Source organism: Lithobates pipiens, unplaced genomic scaffold (assembly GCF_037356315.1).
Source record: "Lithobates pipiens isolate NorthernLeopardFrog02 unplaced genomic scaffold, aLitPip1_a1.2 Scaffold_8, whole genome shotgun sequence".
Taxonomy (NCBI): Eukaryota; Metazoa; Chordata; class Amphibia; order Anura; family Ranidae; genus Lithobates; species Lithobates pipiens.
This window is the reverse complement of record NW_027507903.1, coordinates 284,149,730-284,172,564: the sequence shown is the minus strand read 5'-3', so window position 1 is coordinate 284,172,564 and position 22,835 is coordinate 284,149,730. Positions and strand designations below refer to the sequence as shown.

General features: G+C 44.9%; 1 protein-coding gene across 33 annotated transcripts in view; it reads left to right on the top strand.

Moving 5' to 3' along the window:
* MYBPC1 (myosin binding protein C1) overlaps window positions 1-22,835 on the top strand; it is a 177,663-nt gene that overhangs the window by 130,780 nt on the left and 24,048 nt on the right. For 32 of the 33 annotated variants that reach the window (XM_077472234.1, XM_077472233.1, XM_077472250.1 and 29 more), the window contains 3 exons: window positions 1,014-1,181; window positions 2,878-2,966; window positions 9,744-9,939. In XM_077472234.1, the coding sequence (XP_077328360.1) occupies window positions 1,014-1,181; window positions 2,878-2,966; window positions 9,744-9,939 (453 nt within the window). The remainder of the gene's footprint in view (window positions 1-1,013; window positions 1,182-2,877; window positions 2,967-9,743; window positions 9,940-22,835) is intronic. The other variant, XM_077472220.1, reaches the window with a different exon arrangement.

The following is a 22,835-nucleotide window of genomic DNA, read 5'->3' as shown; positions in this document are numbered from 1 at the left end:
TATAACATGGAAGAATTGTAACATTACGGAGAAGATAGAATAGAAAAATTTTCAAATATTTGGAAAGGATGGAAATAGTTTAAGAATAGAAAGAAATACTGGGACTGAAAAAAAGAGAGGTAGAGGGAATTAATGAAGGAGATTATAACACATGTTCAAGGAATGTGAGATGGGGAAGGTGGGATAAGGGAAAGTTATATTTTTATGAATGAGAATTTTGTATTTTATATTTTGTATAATGTGAAATTTAATAAAATTTTAATTAAAAGAAAAAAGACCAATTCCAGTCAAAAATGTACCAGTTTTACATGGTTGCCAGCAAACTGGATCACATGCCAGCTTTTTATATCTTACTTCAGTGAAAAGATGCTCTCTCACCTGAATCCCTATTCCTGTCCAACTGCCTTGGTCATTACATACACAAAGATAGTGTCTGTCTCTGTCAATAGATTCTGAATTATTTTGATTATATAATTGAGCAACCCATTTGCAAGACACTGTTGTGATAGTGCTTTAGGAGGTTTTAGAGGCAGTAACTTCTATGAAAAAATTTAACTAGTGGGTTTTATGAAATATATAAGAAGTTAGTAGATTATTCAACCAACTGAAATATCAGTTTTGGTGGAACTGGCCTTTTAGTACAAAAGACAACTATTAAAATGTATCTAAATTTATTTGGTTCCAATGACCAGAGGTAGATATAACACCAATAATTTGATTTGCAAGCAACTAGAGACAGGTTATGTTTTTAAAATCATTATGATCAAAGGTTTTTCATACATCAGTACAATGCACGTCCACGTTCCTACAAAATACATTCAGGTCAAGTTCGCACCCCCATTATATCAATTTAATGGGTTATATCAACCCTGCCAATGAACTTGTAACACTTAGTTTTGTTATCAGATAACCATAGGATTAAAGAGGTCAGTTCTATCATAAAATACTCTGTATACTTCAATATTTATTATTTGTGTCTTTGTGCTTTATTACTATTGCTGTTTTTCTTTTAGCAGAGGAATGGATTGCTGCAAATGCTGAACTGACAGATAAGACAAGACTTACAATTACTGGGCTGCCAACGGGTTCTAAAATATTTGTCAGAGTTAAAGCAGTGAACGCTGCAGGTCAGAGTGATCCCAGAGTACATCCCCAACCAATCTTAGTAAAGGAGGTCATAGGTAAGTTTCATCTTTTTTTAAAAGAGAATAAAATCTAATATTCTATTATTTTTTATTGCTACATTAATTGTAGCAGGAAATAATTAGTTAAAGCGGAGTTCCACCCAAAAGTGGAACTTTCGCTAATCTGATTCCCCCCCCTCCGGTGCCACATTTCGCACCTTTCGGGGGGGGGACGGGGGTTACAGGAACCCTGCCCCCAGCTCGGCCCCCCTCCTCCTCCCTGCTCTTCTCTAGAACTGGAGATTGCCGTGGTCCAGGTCAGCGGGACCAGGGGGCGAGGAGGGGGACAGGCATTTTAAATAAACAATAATCAGCAGATACGGAGGTATACATATACAATATATATATATACGTATACATATACAAGTGACACATATGGGCATTCTCATACACAGTAGGAAGGTTGTTAGCTGCCAACATCAATGTGGAATTCAGTAACTAATTGATGCAAGCTCTCAAGTCCCATACATACTATCAGTTTTTCTGCTGAGTTTTTCCTTCAGGTTTACCAAAACTATGTAGTGTAAGGGCCTGCCTGATTGCATACAAATTGAAACTCCTAAAGTTTGACCTCATATTATATGGTTTTGGTAAATCTGAAGGAAAAACTCAGCAGAAAAACTTATAGTGTGTATGGGGCTTAGGTGTATTTTGAGAATAGATCACATATTTTTTTGAATAACACATTTTTTTTGGATAGTAAGGAATAGTTAAACACCTGTCAAGTTATTTTGCTGTGTGGGGAAGATTTTCATTCACTTTCTTTCCCGAAGACACAACCCATTATCCCATTATCCCAGTAACAACTAAAACATTTTGGGTGTCCCATCATTTTTTGTCCCAGTGACAATGGTAGCTAAGGCACAGTGTAGGCACAGACAACAATTAAAACCTAATGGGTGTTCTAACCTTTCTGCACTGTGAAGATATCATACATTTATTTGTCTTCACCATGGTAAAGGCAGAGATGGAGAATTACAGTAAATACAGTAAAAAACTAACTTGCTTAGGTTGCTTTAGGAAGAGCTGAGTCTATGTCTGGAATTCAGAATGAAGCTTGGACTTCTGAATCACTAAAACCAATTAAAACTGGTAACTTGCTTCAAAGAATGTTCTGTATAGACATTAACATTTCACGCTCTAGAATAATCATTATCTCTATAAGGCTGGGTTCACACTGCTGCGGGGGGAGATCCGGATGTGATTCGCACCGCAAATCACATCCGATCTCCGTAGCGATGCGAGTTCAGCCATACAGATAGTATGGCTGAATTCGCATCGCTCCCGCAGCAAACTCGCACGGGACCCTTTTTTTGGTCCGCAACAGAATCGGATCGCATGGGGGTTCACACCATGCGATCCGATTCCTGTGCGAGTCGGCAGATCGCACTGCGATATGCGGACGGATCTGGGGGTGTCATTAACATATCATTGACACTCCCAGCCGTCCGCATAGGGCAGTGTGAACTGCCGGCGGGAGTAATGCGATGCGGGAAAACGCCGCGGATTCGCGGCGTTCCCGCATCGCAGCGGTGTGAACCCGGCCTTAAAGTATGCAATATATAGCTATACTGTAAATTAGTTGCTACATCTAGGGAAAATCCTGCAAAGATATTTTTAGAATGTATTATTTAGACAGTGAAACTTATAACTGTATTTTTCAAAAAGCGATTTTATTATTATTTTTTTTCAGTACCTCCAAAGATTCGTCTTCCACGACACCTAAAACAAACTTACATTAGAAAAGTTGGAGAAGCTGTAAACCTTGTAATACCTTTCCAGGTAACAATTGTGACTTCATAAACCCATCAGACCTCTGCTTTCAGCTGAAAATGTCTTTCTTCTCTTTTTCCTTAAGTCTTATTAATGGTTTGGTAGAGTGTATGACTGGCTGTAACAATTCTTACAAAATGAATGGTCTCTATGAAAACATCTTACAGCTGCAACTTTAGCCAATTACACATTATAATATTACTCTAATTGTATGAGTGTATAAACCAAGCTATGTTTTATTTTAAAAAAAGCATGCTATTATAAAAAAAACCTATGCCACGTATACACAATGGGAATTTTGGTTGGAAAAAACTCTGATGGTTTTCCCGACGGGATTTCGCTAAAGCTGTCTTGTGTACACACGGTCACGCCAAATTCCGACTGTCAAGAATGCAGTGACGTACAACACATACAACGGGACTAGAAAAAGGAAGTTCAATACCCAGTAGCCAATAGCTTCTGTCTCGCAGCTGAATCTGAGCATGTGTGAGTATTTGCGCATCGGAATTGCATACACACGAACGGATTTTCGTATAGGAACTTTTTCCGACCTAAAAATTGAGAACATGCTCCCAATCTTTTGCTGGCCGAAATTCGGAGCATACACGCGATCGCATTTTCAGCCCAAAAGCTCTCATCAGTCTTTTGCTGGCCGAATTTCCGATCATATGTACACGGCATAAATCTCTCTTGTACCCAGTACCGTATACAATACCAGGGCCCTGTGAACTTCACACAGCTTCCTGCCATCCTAGCATTGAGTATTGAAACACAAAACTGGCAGCACTTAACAGCTGATGCAATTTCATCTAGAAAAACAACATATGTACAATATTTAGAGAAATGCTGGGTTGATGTGCTGTCTGGTTGCATAATTGCATATCAAGGTTGTAACATCCCGAGTGACCATTGGTCACTATATTGTGGTGAAGATTTACAGCTATGTAGATATTTAGAACTGGCTATGTGAACTGTATTTATGTGTTCCATTTCCAGCTGCAGGCATCGGAGGACCCTATACCCCCTACGTCCCCTCCCCTCCCCATTTTTTTCTTAATATTTTTTCTTTTATTCAGTTCTTTTCTTCTCCTCTTCCCCATTATTATTGTACCAAAACTGTTCTATGTACCCTTGCATTTATTAATTTCAATTTGTGCTATTAATAAGATGAGATCTCTAGGTTGATAGTGCCCTTCTGGCCTTTGATGGTCTGTTTGGTATACAAGGAAACCTGTTGTACATCCTGTCTGTTTCATGCTCATTTCCTAAACCAGTGATATATTTATCTTTCTCATTGGCTCTGTAATTAAGAGTTTTCTCCAAAAAAAGGAATGTTATTTAGAAAAAATAAATATAAATATATATATATATATATATATATATATATATATATATATACTGTATTTATTGGCATATAACACTTACTTCACCATTAAAATCAGGTGCAAATAGCATGTGTGTGTTATACGCCAATACTTCAATTTGAGCTGCCTTATTTAAAATGTACGTTTTTTCCTGAAACTTCCCTCTTAAAATGAATGTGCGTGTTATACACCTGTGCGTGTTATACGCCTATAAATACGGTATATAGATACTAGGGGTTTTGTTTTTTAATGGGCATATAAAAAAGCAGGATTATATGTGAACATTGTAGACATGTTTTAAAAAAGGCTTTCGCTTTTAACCCTTTCACTGCTTGAGTCCTTTTTCTTCCTTTTTTTATGTGATCACATTCCCTCTGTTTTCAGCTCCAAGAGATCTGGGGGAAAATAAATAGCAACAAACTAAGCTTTCCAGTGAAAGGCTGTGCAGGGAGAGGGGTTCAGGACAAGTCTAATCATTGCAGGAGAGCAGGCTCAGTTCTCAGTATAGCTGGAGAACTGACCACAGTGTGTTCTCCTGCTTAGCACGGTCACTTATTAATAGGAAAGCAGAAGGACTGTCAGGAACACCAGGGATTTCGCACAAAGGAAGCATACAAAGAGAACTGGATGCTTTTCCATGCAGGTGTATGGTACAGCAGACACATATAAGGAAATGTTGGGTTTACATATTACATACATAATATATTTTCCAAAGGCAAAAAATTAAAAATACAATAGTGGCAGTTACAATTTTTTATGTTGTTCAATACTTGTGTTACTGTTTATCAAATCTATATTTTTTGTAAAAAAAAATGTATCAAATTCATGCACACAAACAAAATAATACAGTACCTAATATTTTTTATTTTTGGAACATCTAAAGGATGAGGTCGTACATGAAATATGTCAAGCCTCAAAATTCTGCACCCGTGAAATAGTGAAAAATCACAGTACCCAGAAGTGGCGAAAGACAACACTTTCCCCCATTCCTGCCCAGGCCAATTTTCAGCTTTCAGCACTGTTGCACTTTGAATTGCAATTGCGCTGTCATGCAACACTGTACCCATATGACCTTTTATCATTTTTTTTACACAAATAGAGATTTCTTTTGGTGATATTTAATCACCTGTTTTTTTTTTTATTTTTTGCTAAATAAACAGAAAAAGACTGAAATTTGTGGGGGAAAACATATTTTTCTTTGTATAAAATTCTTCTTTGTTATAAAATTTTGTAAATAAATAATCTTTCTTCATATATTTAGGCCGACCTGTTTCTGCTACATTTCTTTGGTAAAAATAACCCAAATCTAGTTTATTATTTAGTCTGTAGGAAAGTTATAGAGTCCACAAACTATGGTATATATCTGAAAACTGATCAATCCTGATGTACTGTTGACCTCATTTCTTGAGGCCTGAAAACACCAGGACAGTACAAATTACAGTACAAATAACAGTACAAATAGCATAGCAAGTTTTTTGCTCATTTTTTGTCACAATTTTTTGTCACACAAAGTAATTTTAAAATATATATATATGTTTTTTTTTAAATACTGTCACCAGTGCAGTACAACATTATCATATAACTGGTGTGGCAGCGATCAGGTACACTGACAGGTGAAAGTATGTAAAACAAATAAAAACCTATAACATTTTTATTTATTTATTTCTTTTACTACATTTCTTTTCTTTTTTTTCACAATTCTTTTTAAAACACAGTGACCAGAGCAATACAATGTTACCATAGAAACATTGTACTACTCTGTGGAAGCGATCAGGACTTTTGTTTTACATATTACAATTGCTTATACCAGTGAATTTCACTGTTAAAAGCAACCATTTTTACTGAATAAAGTTGATTCATTCAGTGTGTATTGTGAGCTATGATTGGCCACAGATAATCACCTGGTACAAATGGGCTTTGGCACTGTTTGTACCATGTAATCACTTTGACTTATCACAGCTAGCTACACAACGAATGGCATGAATCAAAGCCATTCATTGTGTAAAATTGTCATGTGATCTGCTGTGATTGGTCACAGCAATCACATGGTACCAGCAGCGGGATTGTGGAGACAGCTGTTTTGGGAGAAGTCATTACCTTGGAGGGGTAATTCTTTGTATACCAGCAACGGGCCGGTACAGTGATCTGACATTGGCTGTGTTAAAAAAAAAAACACCCAAACAAAATTGATGTCCTTTTTTCCCCCCAAATAGAGCTTTCTTTTGGTGGTATTTGATCATCTCTGCGTTTTTTATTTTTTGCGCTATAAGCAAAAAAAGAGCAAAAATTTTTAAAAAAACACAATATTTTGTACTTTTTGCTATAATAAATAGCCCAATTTTTTTCAAAAAAAGCTAATTTTTTCTCAGTTTAGGCCGATATTTATTCTTCTACATATTTTTGGTAAAAAAAATCGCAATAAGTGTATATTGATTGGTTTGTGCGAAAGTTATAGCGTCTACAATATATGGCAGTGGTCATCAACCCTGTCCTCTAGGCCCACTAACAGGCCATGTTTGCAAGATAACTGAAATGCATCACAGGTGATATAATTTGCTGCTTAGTGATTTCAGTATTCTAGGTAAGGTAATACATAAAACCTGGCCTGATAGTGGGCCCTGAGGACAGGGTTGATGACCACTGATATAAGGTATAGATTTATAGCATTTTTATTAAATTTTTTTTACTAGTAATGGCGGCGGGCTGTGATTTTTATCTGGACTGCGACATTATGGCGGACACATCGGGCACTTTTGACACATTTTTGGGACCATTGGCATTTATACAGCGATCAGTGCTATAAAAATGCACTGATTACTGTAAAAATGTCACTGGCAGGGAAGGGGTTAACACTAGGGGGCGATCAAGAGGTTAACTGTGTTCCCTGTGTGTGTTTCTAACTGTAGGTGGAGGAGACTGACCTAGAGGGAATGACAGATCATGGTTCCTAGCTATTAGGAACTCACAATCTGTCTCTCCTCACAGAACAGGGATTTGTGTGTTTACACACACACGTCCCTGTTCTGCCTCTCGTGCCCATGATTACTTGTGGCCGGCGGTCATCACGACTGTCGGCCACCAGTATCGACACCCCCCGAGCGCTCACCTGCTATCCCACTTAAAGGAGCTGGCAAATAGCTACGCCGGCTCGTGGGATCATGCCGACCTGCCACATTATGACGGCAGCTGGTCGCCAATCGGTTAAATTACTCCATGTTCCGAAAAATTGTGACAAAACTTACTTACAAACTTGCCATGCCTCCAAATAGCTTGGACTATCTATTTTCCAGAGCCATTTGGGGGATATTTGTACTATCCTGGCATTTCCTGGACACAGCCAGTGACAGGTTACACCGCAGGCGAGGCGCATTGCAGGAGGACGTCATATGTCCTCCCGGAGTTAAAAGCCTTTACAGCTCATCATTTTAGAGCTAACACTAAATGATGGCCCTAGAATTATTGCTCTTACTGTGGTATGTGTGGTATGTGTACTGATACTTAAAGCAGAACTTTGCTTAAAAGTGAAAGTTACATTTACCCTACTCCTATCCCCCTTCTCTACCATTATTGGCAACTTTTGTTTTCTGAGAGTGGGTTCCTTTTTCTAACAGGTTTTCCACTTCCACAATTCTCCCCTAGATGAGAATTGCAGAAGTTTCCCCCCCGACCCGCAACCTCCAGGGACACGTCACATGTCCCAAGAGGCTGGGAGACCAGAGTTAAAGTGCAGTGCAGTAAGGAGCCAGCTGTGAAACAGAAGAAAATCACAGCTGGCTCCCACATTTAAGATGGTGATACTGGGGATCTGTCATTGTGAAGACAGCTCTTGGAGCGGTGATTACCTTTTTTTGTCAGATTGTCAGAGTGTCAGATTTTTTTTTAAATGATCATAGTTCTTTAATATGTCTGCCAATTGCCATTTCTGAATGCATGTACACTGATACTTGTTTGCTTTCATATGTGTGTGCACTTGGAAGTAAGAGGGGCCGCTTTTAAAACATTCTTTTTTTTTTTTATTTGCTTTATTAAAATTAAATAAAAAAAAAAAAAAACATTTCCACTCCTTTTTTTATGCAACTTTATTGCTATTACAAGGCAACTAATAAGCATAGTGTATATAACAGGAGACATCAGGGGTCAATTACACAATGAAAGGGCTAAACACTAATGTAAAGAGTATTACCTACAGCAGACAATTATAAATGATATACAATGCTTTCTGAAGGCTTTGAGTGGCATTCTTAAGTGCCAAAGTACTTGTCCTATCCTCCTTCAAAGAAACATGAATTGCCCGTTGGACTTTAGATGAGGGGCAACACACTCCATAATAAAATCAATAAAGTAAATAAAGTAAAGATTTATTGTTGAATGCAATTTCCAACAGAACAACAGTGACATAATTGTCATATAGTCAAGCAGATAGGTCAATATATACAGTATATATTAATTCCATAGCCAGGTACAGTGTTTCAAAGATCAATTCATAATAGGTGTGAACTTGCATCTATCTAACCCGATGTGTTTCGTGACATAGCGTCACTTCCTCAAGGGTTGATGCACACACAATTGTAAATCTGCAAAACATCACATGCTCATGACCTAATGGTAGTCACTTGGAAACGTCTGACCCGGGAATTGTGAATGTGTGGGATTCAAAGGGCCCAGCGGTGCAAACAAGACAAGATGGCATGGCGGGCATGGAGAGCAATCCAACAAGTCCTCCACCGTGATAGCATGGTAAGACATGCTGACAAGGAGTGAGGAGTAATGTGACCAACCACCATGGATAGCATGTCCTATCCTCCTACGTGCTGTGGAAAAGCTAGGTTTAGACAGGACGCCCCCCCCCCCCCCAAAAAGGCCATTTACGAATGCAGCTAGCCAGGAGATGGCTGCATTAACAACTAATCAGCACTGAGCTTTGGCTCCAAGCACTTTCCCAAGACAGGAAATGCAGAGGGGCAGGAATATGACATGCCCTCCTTCCCTCTGCAAACCAGATTAAACCTTACCATACCATATTCATTTTTGCAAACAGATCTCTGGATACAGTGGCACAACCATTTACTAGCTCTCTGTTCATTGCCCCCAGAGAAGAGCTTTAAAGCTCCTTATAAAAGAAGATAATGTATACTTGCATCTCTTGCAACACATGATTCCTGCCTCTCCATTGCAGCACCACAACCTCCATTAGTATCTTTGGCATTTAACACTTCCAGAAGTGTAGGATGCCTGTGCTTTCACCTTGTGTAGTGTCTCTGACCAGAAAAAGAAATTGCCTTTCCTTGGCCTGATTACATAAAAAAAAGGAAAACTGGGTATGGTTTGTTACTATATACTGCTTATTTAATTTAAGTATTATAGTATTATACAAAGGCCACGATATTAAAGGTAATTTTCTAAAACTTTTTTTTTTCCCAAGGGAAAACCCAGACCCAAAGTATCATGGAAAAAGAATGGATCACATGTGGACAAAACACAAATAAGTATCCGCAACTCTGAATGCGACACTATCCTTTTCATTCGTAAAGCAGAGCGAAGTCATTCTGGAAAATATGATTTGAAGGTGAAAGTTGAGAACCTACAAGATAAAGCATCAATCTTTATTCAGATTGTTGGTAAGCATCCATTGTTTCTGTAGATGAATACAGTGTTTATAAACTTTATTATACTGTATTATGTACTTTTTGTATCATGAGATGTTTGCACAGCAGCACTCAGTTCCTACTATGCGAATTGGATGCGGGGGAAAACCTCATCTAATTTGCAATAGTGTGAACGCAGCCTCAGTTTTTGCCTCCGATGAAGCCTAATGTCTAATACTCCTTCCACATGGGCAGATACACATTCACACCAATGCCTGTGTGAATGGAAGCTGATAAACCCAGCAATACCTTTTTGGGTTGTGTTGGGGAACCTTAAAAACCCAGGGAGGCCCAGGAAAATATACAAACTCCACAAAGTAGTTGTCCTTATATAGCAGTGATGGTGAATCTTGGCACCCCAGATGTTTTGGAACTACATTTCCCATGATGCTCTGGGACTCTGCAGTGTAGTGGAGCATCATGGGAACTGTAGTTCCAAAACATCTGGGGTGCCAAGGTTCGCCATCTGTTAGAGTCCAGATGTGGAGCCCGACTTGTAGGAGGAGACCTCTCTTACAGCGCTGGTTCAGGAGCCGCTGGAATGGGAACAGCGGTCTCGAGAGCACAGTGGGTAGGAGGGCCTGCTGGATAGAGCTGCTGGAGCTGGTAGAAGAGCGGAGATCCCTCTGAAGGCTGAGTGGACTGCGGGTTGCTGGAAGCTGAGAAATGCAGGCAGTAGCTTCAGAGGCCGAAGGTTGGAACTGGCAGCAGGCTGGAGAAGAGTCAGACGGTCCGGGTCAGAAGGTAAGCAGACTGATGGTAACGGAAGGCAGAAGAGGTGTCGGTAAGCAGGCAGAGGTCGGCAACGGAATCACAAGCAGAAGAGGTTTCGAGGTCAGGCAGGCCGGGTCGGGATTGGAGAAGGCAGAGAAGTCAAGCAAGCCGGGTCGATAACGGTAGCAGGTAATCAGGTTCAGGATCAGGTATTCAAAGGTAACCGGGTTCAGGATCAGATATTCAGACACACGGAAGCTGAGACGAAACAGCGCCGCACCGGCGCACTTGAGAGTCCTTTAAACGCTCAGTGGCGGGAAGGAGCGCACGCACGCCACGCACGACCACGTGGACGAGCGCGCATACGAACGCCACTCGCGAACGTGCACACTAACGCGTAAACGAACGCGCACGCGAACGCGTACGCGAACGCGTACGCGAACGCGCAGAAGACACACGCCGACGCCTGTGTGCACGCAGCTGTACCTGTCTATTGCTGGTAAGTTCCTGACATTGCCCCCTCCCAAGGGGCAGCCTCCGGATGCCCAACAGGTTCCTCTTTTCTGGATGGGCAGACAAGTATGCGTGAATTAACCGCCTGGCATGGATATTGCTGTTTGGTTCCCAGGAATTGTTCTCTGGCCCAAATCCCTTCCATTTGATCAGAAATTGGATGCGTCCCTGTCTTCTTCTGCAATCGAGGATGGCCTCCACCTCGTACTCCTCGTTTCCATCCACTAAGATGGGTTCTGGAGGTCTAGTTCCTCTATCAGGAAAGGGATCAGGGGTGGCAGGTCTCAGCAGTGACACATGGAACACAGGATGAATCCTAAGCGACTCAGGCAGGGTTAGCTCGTAGGAAACTTCATTAATTTTCCTCTTAACCGGAAATGGTCCCATAAATTTAGGTGCAAGTTTCCTGGAGGGACAAGCCATCTTAATGTTATTGGTAGAAAGCCATACCTGGTCGCCAGGTTGTAGGGTCAGTTCCCCTCTTCTTCTCCGGTCAAAGGCTCTCTTACTGTCTGCCTGGGCCTTGGCCACTGCTTCCTGCAACACCCGGTTATTGTGGCTGAGGAAATCCACTGTCTTCTGGACCGCTGGAACTGAGGTTTCTGGAAGAAAATCAGGCAAAAAGGTTAAATGAAAGCCATAATTGGCGAAAAAAGGGGACTGACCGGTGGCCGAATGACAAGCATTATTGTAGGCAAATTCTGCCAAAGGCAGCAGGGACACCCAATCATTCTGTACGAATGATGTGAAGCACCTAATGTACTGCTCAAGAGTCTGGTTGGTCCTTTCTGTCTGCCCATTAGTTTGGGGATGATAGGCCGAGGACAGTGCCAGCTCAATTTTCAGGATCTCGCACAGGGCCCTCCAGAAGCGTGAGGTGAACTGCACTCCTCTGTCGGAGACTATATTCGCTGGAATCCCGTGTAGCCTCACAATCTCCTTAATGAACACGTGGGCAGTCTCCACGGCAGATGGGGTGCCTTTTAAGGGTGAGAAGTGGGCCATTTTGGATAGCCGGTCTACAACCACAAAAATAGTTGAACATCCCTCAGAACATGGAAGCTCGACAATAAAGTCCATACTAATCATTCTCCAGGGTCTGTCGGGTACAGGTAGGGGTTTCAGCAGTCCCCAAGCCCGGTTCCTGGGTGTCTTGTTCTGGATACAGACGGGGCAAGAGCTGATGTACTTTTCGCAAAAGTCCTTCAAATTGGGCCACCAGAACGTGCGTTGTACCAGATCATGGGTCTTACGGACCCCAAAGTGGCCTGCCAGTGGGTGGTCATGAAGAAGGGACAGCACCTTAACTCGGACATTCTTGGGGACAAAAATTTGACTTCCCCTCCAGAACAAGCCATCTCTGGACATTAAGGTGATTCCGGGGGGTCTTGAGGAGTCAGAGGATGCTTCTCTGATCAGAGAGAGGAGGTCAGGCTGTAAAAGTAAAAAATTCCCGGCAGGTAAAATGGTGTCAGGAACAGATGAGTCCTTAGGATTGTCATACATCCGTGACAGCGCATCCGGTTTCACGTTCTTCGATCCGGGCCGGTACGTGATGTGAAAGGAGAAACGTGAAAAGAACAGGGCCCAGCGGGCTTGTCGGGGTCTCAGTCGCTTGGCAGACCGTAGATATTCTAGGTTCTTGTGGTCTGTGTATATTAGTACCGGGTGAGCAGCGCCCTCCAATAGGTATCTCCACTCCTCCAAGGCGGCCTTAATGGCGAGCAACTCTCGGTCGCCTACGTCGTAATTCTTCTCCGCGGAAGAGAGTTTCCTGGAGAAGAACCCCACGGGATGCATTAGGTCCTTGTTGCCTTGACGTTGGGAGATGACCGCTCCTACGGCCACTTCAGAGGCGTCTACCTCGAGGATGAAGGGTAGAGACGGGTCCGGATGGCTGAGAATTGGGGCGGACGTGAAGAGTTTTTTAAGTCTTTCGAAAGCACTCTGGGCCTCCTGAGTCCAGCAGAAGCGGAAGTTTTGTCTGGTCAGTTGCGTGATGGGCGCAATTATAGCTGAAAAGTCTCTTATGAACTTTCTATAAAAGTTCGCAAAACCGATGAAGCGTTGTACACCCTTCTTATCCAGAGGCGCTGGCCAATCTAGTACAGCAGACACCTTTTGGGGATCCATCCTGATGCCCGTTGGAGAGATCACTAGTCCCAGGAATCGGATGCTCTGTAACTCAAATTCGCATTTCTCAGCCTTTGCGTAGAGTCGGTGCTGGCGAAGGCGGTCTAGGACTTTACGGACGTGTTCTCGATGCTGATCAAGAGAGTTGGAAAATATTAAAATGTCGTCCAGGTAGACAATCACGAACACGTCGAGGAAATCCTTAAACACGTCATTGATTAGGTGTTGAAATGTGGCCGGGGCGTTGCAGAGCCCAAAGGGCATCACTAAATATTCATAATGACCGAATCGGGTCCGGAAGGCTGTTTTCCATTCATGCCCGGCCTGGATGCGAACTAGGTTATACGCCCCCCTTAGATCCAACTTGGTGAATATTTTAGCGGATCTCAGTCTCTGAAAGAGTTCGGGTATCAAGGGTAAGGGGTAGCGGTTCTTAACCGTAATCTTGTTTAAGTCTCTATAGTCCACACATGGACGGAGGGACTGATCTTTTTTAGTGACAAAAAAGATTCCAGCTCCTGCTGGGGAAGTTGAAGGACGGATGAACCCCTTCTCTAGGTTCTCGTCCAAGTAGGTCTTCAGTGCCCCCTGCTCCTTTTCTGATAAAGGGAATATGCGTCCGAAAGGAATCTCGGCCCCAGGGAGTAGTTCGATCGGACAATCATAGGGACGATGAGGAGGCAGAGTGTCTGCTCCCTTTTTACTGAACACATCAATAAAGTCATGGTAGTGCTTGGGCACAGTCTGCAGTAGGTCTTGATCAGAGTCTACACATAAAAGGGTGGCGGAAGGCTTGGTGGAATCTGTTAGGCAGTGTTTCAAGCAATAGGAAGATGGGAATGTGACTTCTCTGGTAACCCAATTGATGTAGGGGTTGTGGGCCTGGAGCCAGGGTATGCCCAGAATGATTGGGAACATTGGAGAGGAGATGACATCCAATGTCAGGAATTCCTTGTGTTGAGAGGAGATAATGACAGGTAGAGGGAGAGTCTCTTGAGTTACCTTTCCAGAACTGATGCTAGACCCATCGGCCAGAAAAACTGAGAGTTCATGAGCCTTGCCTCGTAACGGGATGCCCTGTCGGCCCGCAAAGGTGGAGTCTATGAAGCAGCGGCATGCCCCGGAGTCAATGATAGCGTTGACTGTCACCGTCCTTCCTTGGAGCTGTAGTGAGAGAGGAACAGCAAGGTGGGTTGAATTGGCAGTCAATGCAGAGAGACTGGTAGAAGCAGAAGGTAGACACTTACTTGTCTTGACAGGGCAATTAGAGACATAGTGACCCGAACCACCGCAGTAGAGGCAGAGATTCTGCTGCCGGCGACGTGCACGCTCTTCTGGAAGCAAAGCGGGGCGCAGTAGTCCTAATTGCATGGGCTCGGAGGTGTCAGGAGCCGTGCAGGGCGGAATAGGGCTGGACGGAGATACATAGCGAGAAGCAGGCATTGGGGCTCTCGCTGTCATCCAGACTGGACGGACTTGCTGAGCGGAGCGCTCTGATCTTCGCTCCCTGAGACGGCGATCAATCTGGATTGCCAAGGAGATCAGGGCCTCCAGGGTTTCTGGTATACCGACTCGAGCCAGTTCGTCCTTAAGTCCTTCGGATAACCCCATGCGAAATTGATGCCTTAAAGCCGCATCATTCCATTCCGTGTCTGCGCTCCAGGGTCGAAAGTCCGAGACATAATCCTCAGCCGGTCTGCGGCCCTGCTGGAGCGCAACCAGAGCAGATTCAGCCGTGGCAGTCTTTTGGGGGTCCTCGTAAAGCTGAGCCATGGCCTCAAAGAAGGATTGCAGAGAGAAGGTTGCGAGTGAATCTCCTTCAAGTAAACGGTGGGCCCAGGTCTGCGGTTCTCCTTGTAGGAGGGAGATTACAAATCCTACCTTCGTGGCTTCCAGGGAGAAAGTCCGTGGTTGTAGGGCAAAATAGAGTTGACAAGCGCTCCGAAAGGCCCGAAATTTGGTTCGATCCCCAGAAAACCTTTCCGGAATGGGTACCCTTGGTTCAGGTGGAAGCATGACAACGGATGGTGAGGCGACGGGCTGTGCCGATAAGGAGGCAGGAGCAGAGGCCATGTGACCAGTATCTGTAAGGTCCTGGACCTGTCCTTCAAGCCTGGCGTAGCTATCTTGAAGCGATTTTACCGCTTGGGTAAGGGCCGACAGGTGCGTGCAGATCTCCTTCATGGGAGAGGTCTCTCCTGCGGGCTCAGTCATGGCTGTTTCGTACTGTTAGAGTCCAGATGTGGAGCCCGACTTGTAGGAGGAGACCTCTCTTACAGCGCTGGTTCAGGAGCCGCTGGAATGGGAACAGCGGTCTCGAGAGCACAGTGGGTAGGAGGGCCTGCTGGATAGAGCCGCTGGAGCTGGTAGAAGAGCGGAGATCCCTCTGAAGGCTGAGTGGACTGCGGGTTGCTGGAAGCTGAGAAATGCAGGCAGTAGCTTCAGAGGCCGAAGGTTGGAACTGGCAGCAGGCTGGAGAAGAGTCAGACGGTCCGGGTCAGAAGGTAAGCAGACTGATGGTAACGGAAGGCAGAAGAGGTGTCGGTAAGCAGGCAGAGGTCGGCAACGGAATCACAAGCAGAAGAGGTTTCGAGGTCAGGCAGGCCGGGTCGGGATTGGAGAAGGCAGAGAAGTCAAGCAAGCCGGGTCGATAACGGTAGCAGGTAATCAGGTTCAGGATCAGGTATTCAAAGGTAACCGGGTTCAGGATCAGATATTCAGACACACGGAAGCTGAGACGAAACAGCGCCGCACCGGCGCACTTGAGAGTCCTTTAAACGCTCAGTGGCGGGAAGGAGCGCACGCACGCCACGCACGACCACGTGGACGAGCGCGCGTACGAACGCCACTCGCGAACGTGCACACTAACGCGTAAACGAACGCGCACGCGAACGCGTACGCGAACGCGCAGAAGACACACGCCGACGCCTGTGTGCACGCAGCTGTACCTGTCTATTGCTGGTAAGTTCCTGACACCATCACTGTTATATAAGGATTAAACCGAGAACCCAGTGCAATGTAAATGTGCTAACTATTTAGCCACCATGTAATTTTAACCATGGCAGAACTTAAAGTGGTAGTAAACTGCAGTTGAGGAAGAAAATTTCCCTGCAAGTCAATGTCAGAGCTTCTATTCTGACTTGTTATTTGAGGTGCATGTTCCAGGCTGTTTTACTTATTATACTTTTAGACCCCTTTCCCACTGAAGCGCTGCTAAAATAGCACTTTTGGGTGCTTCGGAAAGCGCTGCCCATTCATTTCAATGGGCAAGGGCATTTTTGGAATTTTTTACAGCACTCCAAACCTGCCCCAAAGATGCTGCATTCAGAACTTTTTCTAAAGTCCCACAAGCCCATCACCCTAATGTGAAAGCACTCATGAAAATGAATGTGAGGCAGTTTTCAGGTGCTTTTCAGAGGATATTTCTAGCGCTTAAATGCCTGAAAACTGCCTCAGTGTGAAAAGTCTAATACCCCATACACATGGTCAGACATTTCGACCACAAAATCCGTCAGATTTTTTACGACGGATTTTGGCCAAAACTAGTATTGCATACATATGGTTGCACAAAGTTGATGGAAAATCTGATCGTTCAGAACAAGGTGATGTTCATAACGTACGACGGGACTATGTAGAGGCCAGTAGCCAATAGCTTTCGACTCATTTTTTTTCCAAGCATGCTTGGCACTTTGTGCGTCGGAATTCTCTACACATGATCAGAAAAAGTCTGATCAGATTTTGTTGTCGGAAAATTTTAAATCCAGCTTTCAAACTCCAAAGTCCCATAGAGCTCACACACAATCGGATTTTCCATCAACATAATCCGATCTGACTTTTTCCATCAGAATTTCCGACCGTGTGTATGGGGCATAAGTCTCAACCATGGAAAAAGCATTTGACATAGGATAAGATTAACAGCCCTGGAGCACACATCTTCAAATTTCAATTACTAAATTCAGCTGCCATATGTCTGTCCTGACAGGTGTATTTTACCTACATTTAAAAATATTATTATGTGGCGCTACCTAACTACAGAATAAATAATTAATAAAAAAATTAATTAAAAAATTATATTAAAAAAATGCATCAATATCAAATAAATATGTGCAATATAAGCAAGTTCGCAATGTGCAATATACCGACCTTACAGTGAAAGTGCAACAATTATTAATAGTGCAAAAAATAATAAAATCTCATAAGGTGCAATAAACCACATAGTTGCAAGCCAGCTGTGCAATAATCATGACTATGAAATCCACAAAGTGTAATACTCAAATAAATATACTGAAAAAGTCTGTGTGTCCCAGCAAATATCTGAATAAATAATTGTGCAGTCCAGAAAATATAAAGATTCAAGTAGTGAAAGTTCAATCAATCTCCATGCAGTGAAAATCAGGATGTACAGGACACCCAGATTTTCACTGCATGGAGATTGATTGAACTTTCACTACTTGAATCTTTATATTTTCTGGACTGCACAATTATTTATTCAGATATTTGCTGGGACACACAGACTTTTTCAATATATTTAGTCATGATTATGACTATTGCACATATTTATTTGATATTGATACATTTTTTTATATAATTTTTTTAATAACTTTTTATTTATTATTTATTCTGTAGTTAGGTAGCGCCACATAATAATATTTTTAAACGTAATTTTCTGATAGTGTAGAGATCACTTTATATGTTGGCAGCTTCCTATATTCATTTATTTATTTCTGAGCGTTAGGATATATCAGGGATATTAGTAAGGGTTGTGCGCATTAGTATTTCTGTTTATATTTTACCTTCATACTTACATGAGGTGAAATGTTAGCAGCCTGAGGATCAAACAAACTGTATAATATTTCTGAAATTTAGGAGAGCACTGTAGCTTTTTATATGGATTTAGTCGGTTAATAATATACAGTACATAATTGTAGTTTATGTAGATTCCAAATTGTTGACTGATCACTAGTGATGGACGAACTTCCGACGGGACGTTTCGCGAACGCGAAACGCGAACGGACACAAACGTTCGCGAAAACGACCGTTCGCCGCGGGCTCCATTGACTTCAATGGGAGGCGAATTTCGCAAACCTTTAGGTCGAATTTGCGGCCACGGGGTAATTATTAGGGGGTAGCACGTAGTCCCACCACCTGGACAATAGCATAATACATGTATGAGGTGAATTTGGGATCGATAACTACAAGCATTTTTTTTTTATTTGGGAAATTGTTCTGACAATTCAGGACTATGGAGCTAATGAAGGCAATGGAGGAGAGGGAAGGTCAGGGACCAGGGTAGGCAAACAAGAGGGTGCAGGAGATACAGAGCACTGACAGCAGCACCGTAATACAGAGCACTGACATCAGCACCGTGACATACAGCGCTGACAGCAGCTCCGTGACATACAGCGCTGACAGCAGCTCCGTGACATACAGCGCTGACAGCAGCTCCGTGACATACAGCGCTGACAGCAGCTCCGTGACATACAGCGCTGACAGCAGCTCCGTGACATACAGCGCTGACAGCAGCACCGTGACATACAGCGCTGACAGCAGCTCCGTGACATACAGCGCTGACAGCAGCTCCGTGACATACAGCGCTGACAGCAGCTCCGTGACATACAGCACTGACAGCAGCTCCGTGACATACAGCGCTGACAGCAGCTCCGTGACATACAGCGCTGACAGCAGCACCGTGACATACAGCGCTGACAGCAGCTCCGTGACATACAGCGCTGACAGCAGCTCCGTGACATACAGCGCTGACAGCAGCTCCGTGACATACAGCGCTGACAGCAGCTCCGTGACATACAGCGCTGACAGCAGCTCCGTGACATACAGCGCTGACAGCAGCTCCGTGACATACAGCGCTGACAGCAGCTCCGTGACATACAGCGCTGACAGCAGCTCCGTGACATACAGCGCTGACAGCAGCTCCGTGACATACAGCGCTGACAGCAGCACCGTAAGCAGCCCCAGGAGGAAGTCAGCACAGCACAGGGATGGTGTGATCCCCTCATAATAAGAACCCCCAGGAGGAAGTCAGCACAGCACAGGGATGGTGGGAGCCCCTCATAATAAGAACACCCAGGAGGAAGTCAGCACAGCACAGGGATGGTGGGAACCCCTCATAATAAGCAGCCCCAGTAGAAATATGACACCGCTCAACCTCTTCAAAGAGGAGGGTAGGGGCATATAGTACGGTGTGCTTTTTTGGGTCAGGGAAGTGAGCCAAATGAATTAAGAAGGTCTGTGTGCTTGATTCCAAAAATTGTTTATAGACATATACATGGTCTACTGATCACATGTGTTGAATTCCTCCGAGATCCATGCCTCATTCATTTTTAGAAATGTGAGGTAGTTAACACTGTGGTGAGCTAGGCGAGTACGCTTATCGGTCACAATCCCCCCTGCTGCGCTGAACGTCCTTTCGGACAGGACACTGGATGAGGGGCAAGCCAACAGTTCGATTGCAAATTGGGCAAGCTCTGGCCAGAGGTCAAGCCTGCCCACCCAGTAGTCTAGGGGTTCATCACTCCTCAGAGCGTCCACATCGGCCGTTAACCCAATGTAGTCGGACACCTGACGGTCTAGGCGTTCCCTGATGCTGGATCCGGATGACACCTGTCGATGGGTCGGCTGAAAGAATGACCTCATATCCGAAGTCACCAACACATCTTCAAACCGGCCTCTTCTTGCAGGCGCTGTTGGATTGGTACCCGCAAATCCTTCTCTGGGAGTGGGAATTGCTCCTCTGCCAGCGCACGCAAAAGCAGAATGCAGCATTTCTCGAAGCAAGGCCTGGAAGTGCTGCATTCTGACAGCCCTCTGCGACGGCGGTAACATTTCCGCCATTTTGTGTTTGTACCGGGGGTCTAAGTACGTTGCCACCCAGTACTGGTCCTTGACCCTCATGCTTTTTATACGGGGGTCCCTATTAAAACACTGGAGCATGAAGGCCCCCATTTGCACTAAAGTGGAAGCGGTGTGGTGGCCTGGCTCCTGCTCATCATCCAGGATAATGTCGTCCTCTTCATTCTCCTCTCCCCATCCTCGCACAACAGGGATCCCAGAAAGGTTTAAAGCATGCTCTTCTTGCTCCTGCTCATCCGCCCCGGCACCATCCTCCTCTGACTCCTCATCAGACTCCTGTTGTTGACTTGTCTCAGATAGAGTAGCCCCCCCTGGGAATTCATCCAGCATTGCGACTTCCTCATCTTCCCGCTCCTGCTCCTCCACAGCCTGATCAATGACACGACGCAATGCACGCTCCAGAAAGAAGGCATAAGGTACCATGTCACTGATGGCGCCATGGCTGCGACTGACCAGTTTGGTGATCTCCTCAAATGGCCGCAGAAGTCTGCATGTGTCGCGCATGAGCAGCCACTGGCGCGGTGAAAAAAAACCCAGCTCCCCAGAACCGTTTCTTTCGCAGAGTTCATACAGGTAGACGTTAACTGCACGTTTCTGCTGGAGCAGCCTATCAAGCATATAGAAGGTTGAGTTCCATCGCGTCGGGCAATCGCAAATAAGACGTCTGACCGGCAGATGGTGTCGCCGCTGAATGTCAGCAAGGCGAGCCATGGCCGTGTAAGATCTTCTGAAATGGGCCGAGATTTTCCTTGCCTGCCGCAAGATGTCCTGGACCCCAGGGTATTTGACAAGGAATCGCTGCACGACCAAGTTTAAGACGTGTGCCATGCACGGCACGTGCGTGATTTTGCCCTGTTTCAATGCGCTAAGCAGATTGGCACCGTTGTCACACACCACTTTACCAACTGTCAAATTGAGCGGTGTTAGCCACTCATCTGCCTGTGAACGCAAAGCTGAAAGGAGTGCCGGGCCAGTGTGGCTCTTTGCTTCCAGGCACAACAGACGCAGCACGGCATGGCAACGTCTCACCTGGCATGTGGAATAGGTTCTGGGGAGCTTGGGCGGTGCAGTGGAAGAGACGCTAGCAGCGGAAAAGGAGGAGGCAGCTGAGGAGGAGAGGGAGGAGGATGGAGTAGGAGGAGGAGAAGAAGAGTCAGGCCTGCATGCAATCCGTGGCGGTAAAACCAAATCTACACGGGTGCCACGGGTTACATGCTTGACGGCCGTCAGAAGGTTCACCCAGTGGGCAGTAAAACTGATATACCTTCCCTGCCCGTGTTTGCTAGACCACGTGTCTGTGGTCAGATGTATCTTGGCACCGACACTGTGTGCCAGAGATACATTCACTTGCCGCTGAACATGGCCATATAGCTCTGGGATGCCCTTCTCTGAGAAATACTTCCTTCCTGGGACCTTCCATTGTGGTGTTCCAATGGCCACAAATTTGCGAAAGGCCTCCGAGTCCACCAGTTTATATGGCAGTAGTTGGCGGGCTATGAGTTCTGACAAGCCAGCCGCCAACCGTTGGGCAAGAGGGTTATCCGGCGTCATCATTTTTTTACGCTCAAACATTAGGCCCACGGAAGCCTGCCTTTTTGCAGAAAAATGTGAGCTTGGCGTGATGGAAGGTGGAGTGGAGGACAATTGTGAGGAGAGAGGAGAAGGAGAAGTAGAAGACGAGGCTGGACGGTGAGAGCCTGCAGTGTGGCTTTGTGTGTTCCGTTGCTCCCACTGGGCTCGGTGATGGCTGCTCATGTGCCTTCTTAAGGCGGTCGTCCCTAGGTGAGTATTGGGCTTACCGCGACTAACGCGTTGACTGCAAAGATTGCAGATGGCAACGCTATTGTCAGCAGCGGACACGTTAAAAAAAGCCCACACTGCGGAGCCATGTGCCGGTGTCCTGGGAGCGCCAGATGTGACCGTACATGGTCGATGACTCGCTCCTGATACATTTGCAGTCTGCTTTGTCCCTGCTGTGCAATGTAAGTCATTGCTGCTTCTCCTCCCTATCTGCTGGTCCATATCTCCCTCTGAACTCCCCTCCTCTTCCTCTCTTGTGGGCACCCACGTGACATCACTAGACACGTCATCATCAACGTCACCTTCCCCACCGCTATAAGTAGAGTAGGCAGCAACACCGGGGACCAACCTCCTCCTTGGGCTGATCTGGGTACTGGCGTCAGACTGCTGAGTAGCGCTTGTTGCTACCTCCTCTTCCTGATCCAATACCAAGAGTGGCTGCGCATCAGAAATGTCCTCTTGATATGGATCGGAAAATAATTCCAGTGACTCAAGCGGAAGGTATGTGGTGGTGGTGGTGGTGGTCGTGTTGTTGGTGGTAGTGTCTTTGGGGGTGCACATAGCAGAGAGTGAAGAAGAGGGTGCAGATCGAGAGGATGAGGAGGGTGCAGAAGAGTAAGGCTGAGCGAGCCACTCAACCAAGTCTGGTGCATCCTTTAAAGTAATTGAACGCACCTTCTGCAACTTCCCACTTTGGCTCAAGCCTGTTGCTCCTGCCCTACCCCTACCACCCCTGCGGAAGGGCCTGCCTCTTCCTCTGCATGTCATTTTTTAAATGACCCTGTGACAAAACTCTTAGTCCCTATACCGCTGAAGGACTGCTGCAGTATAGGTGAGCGGTC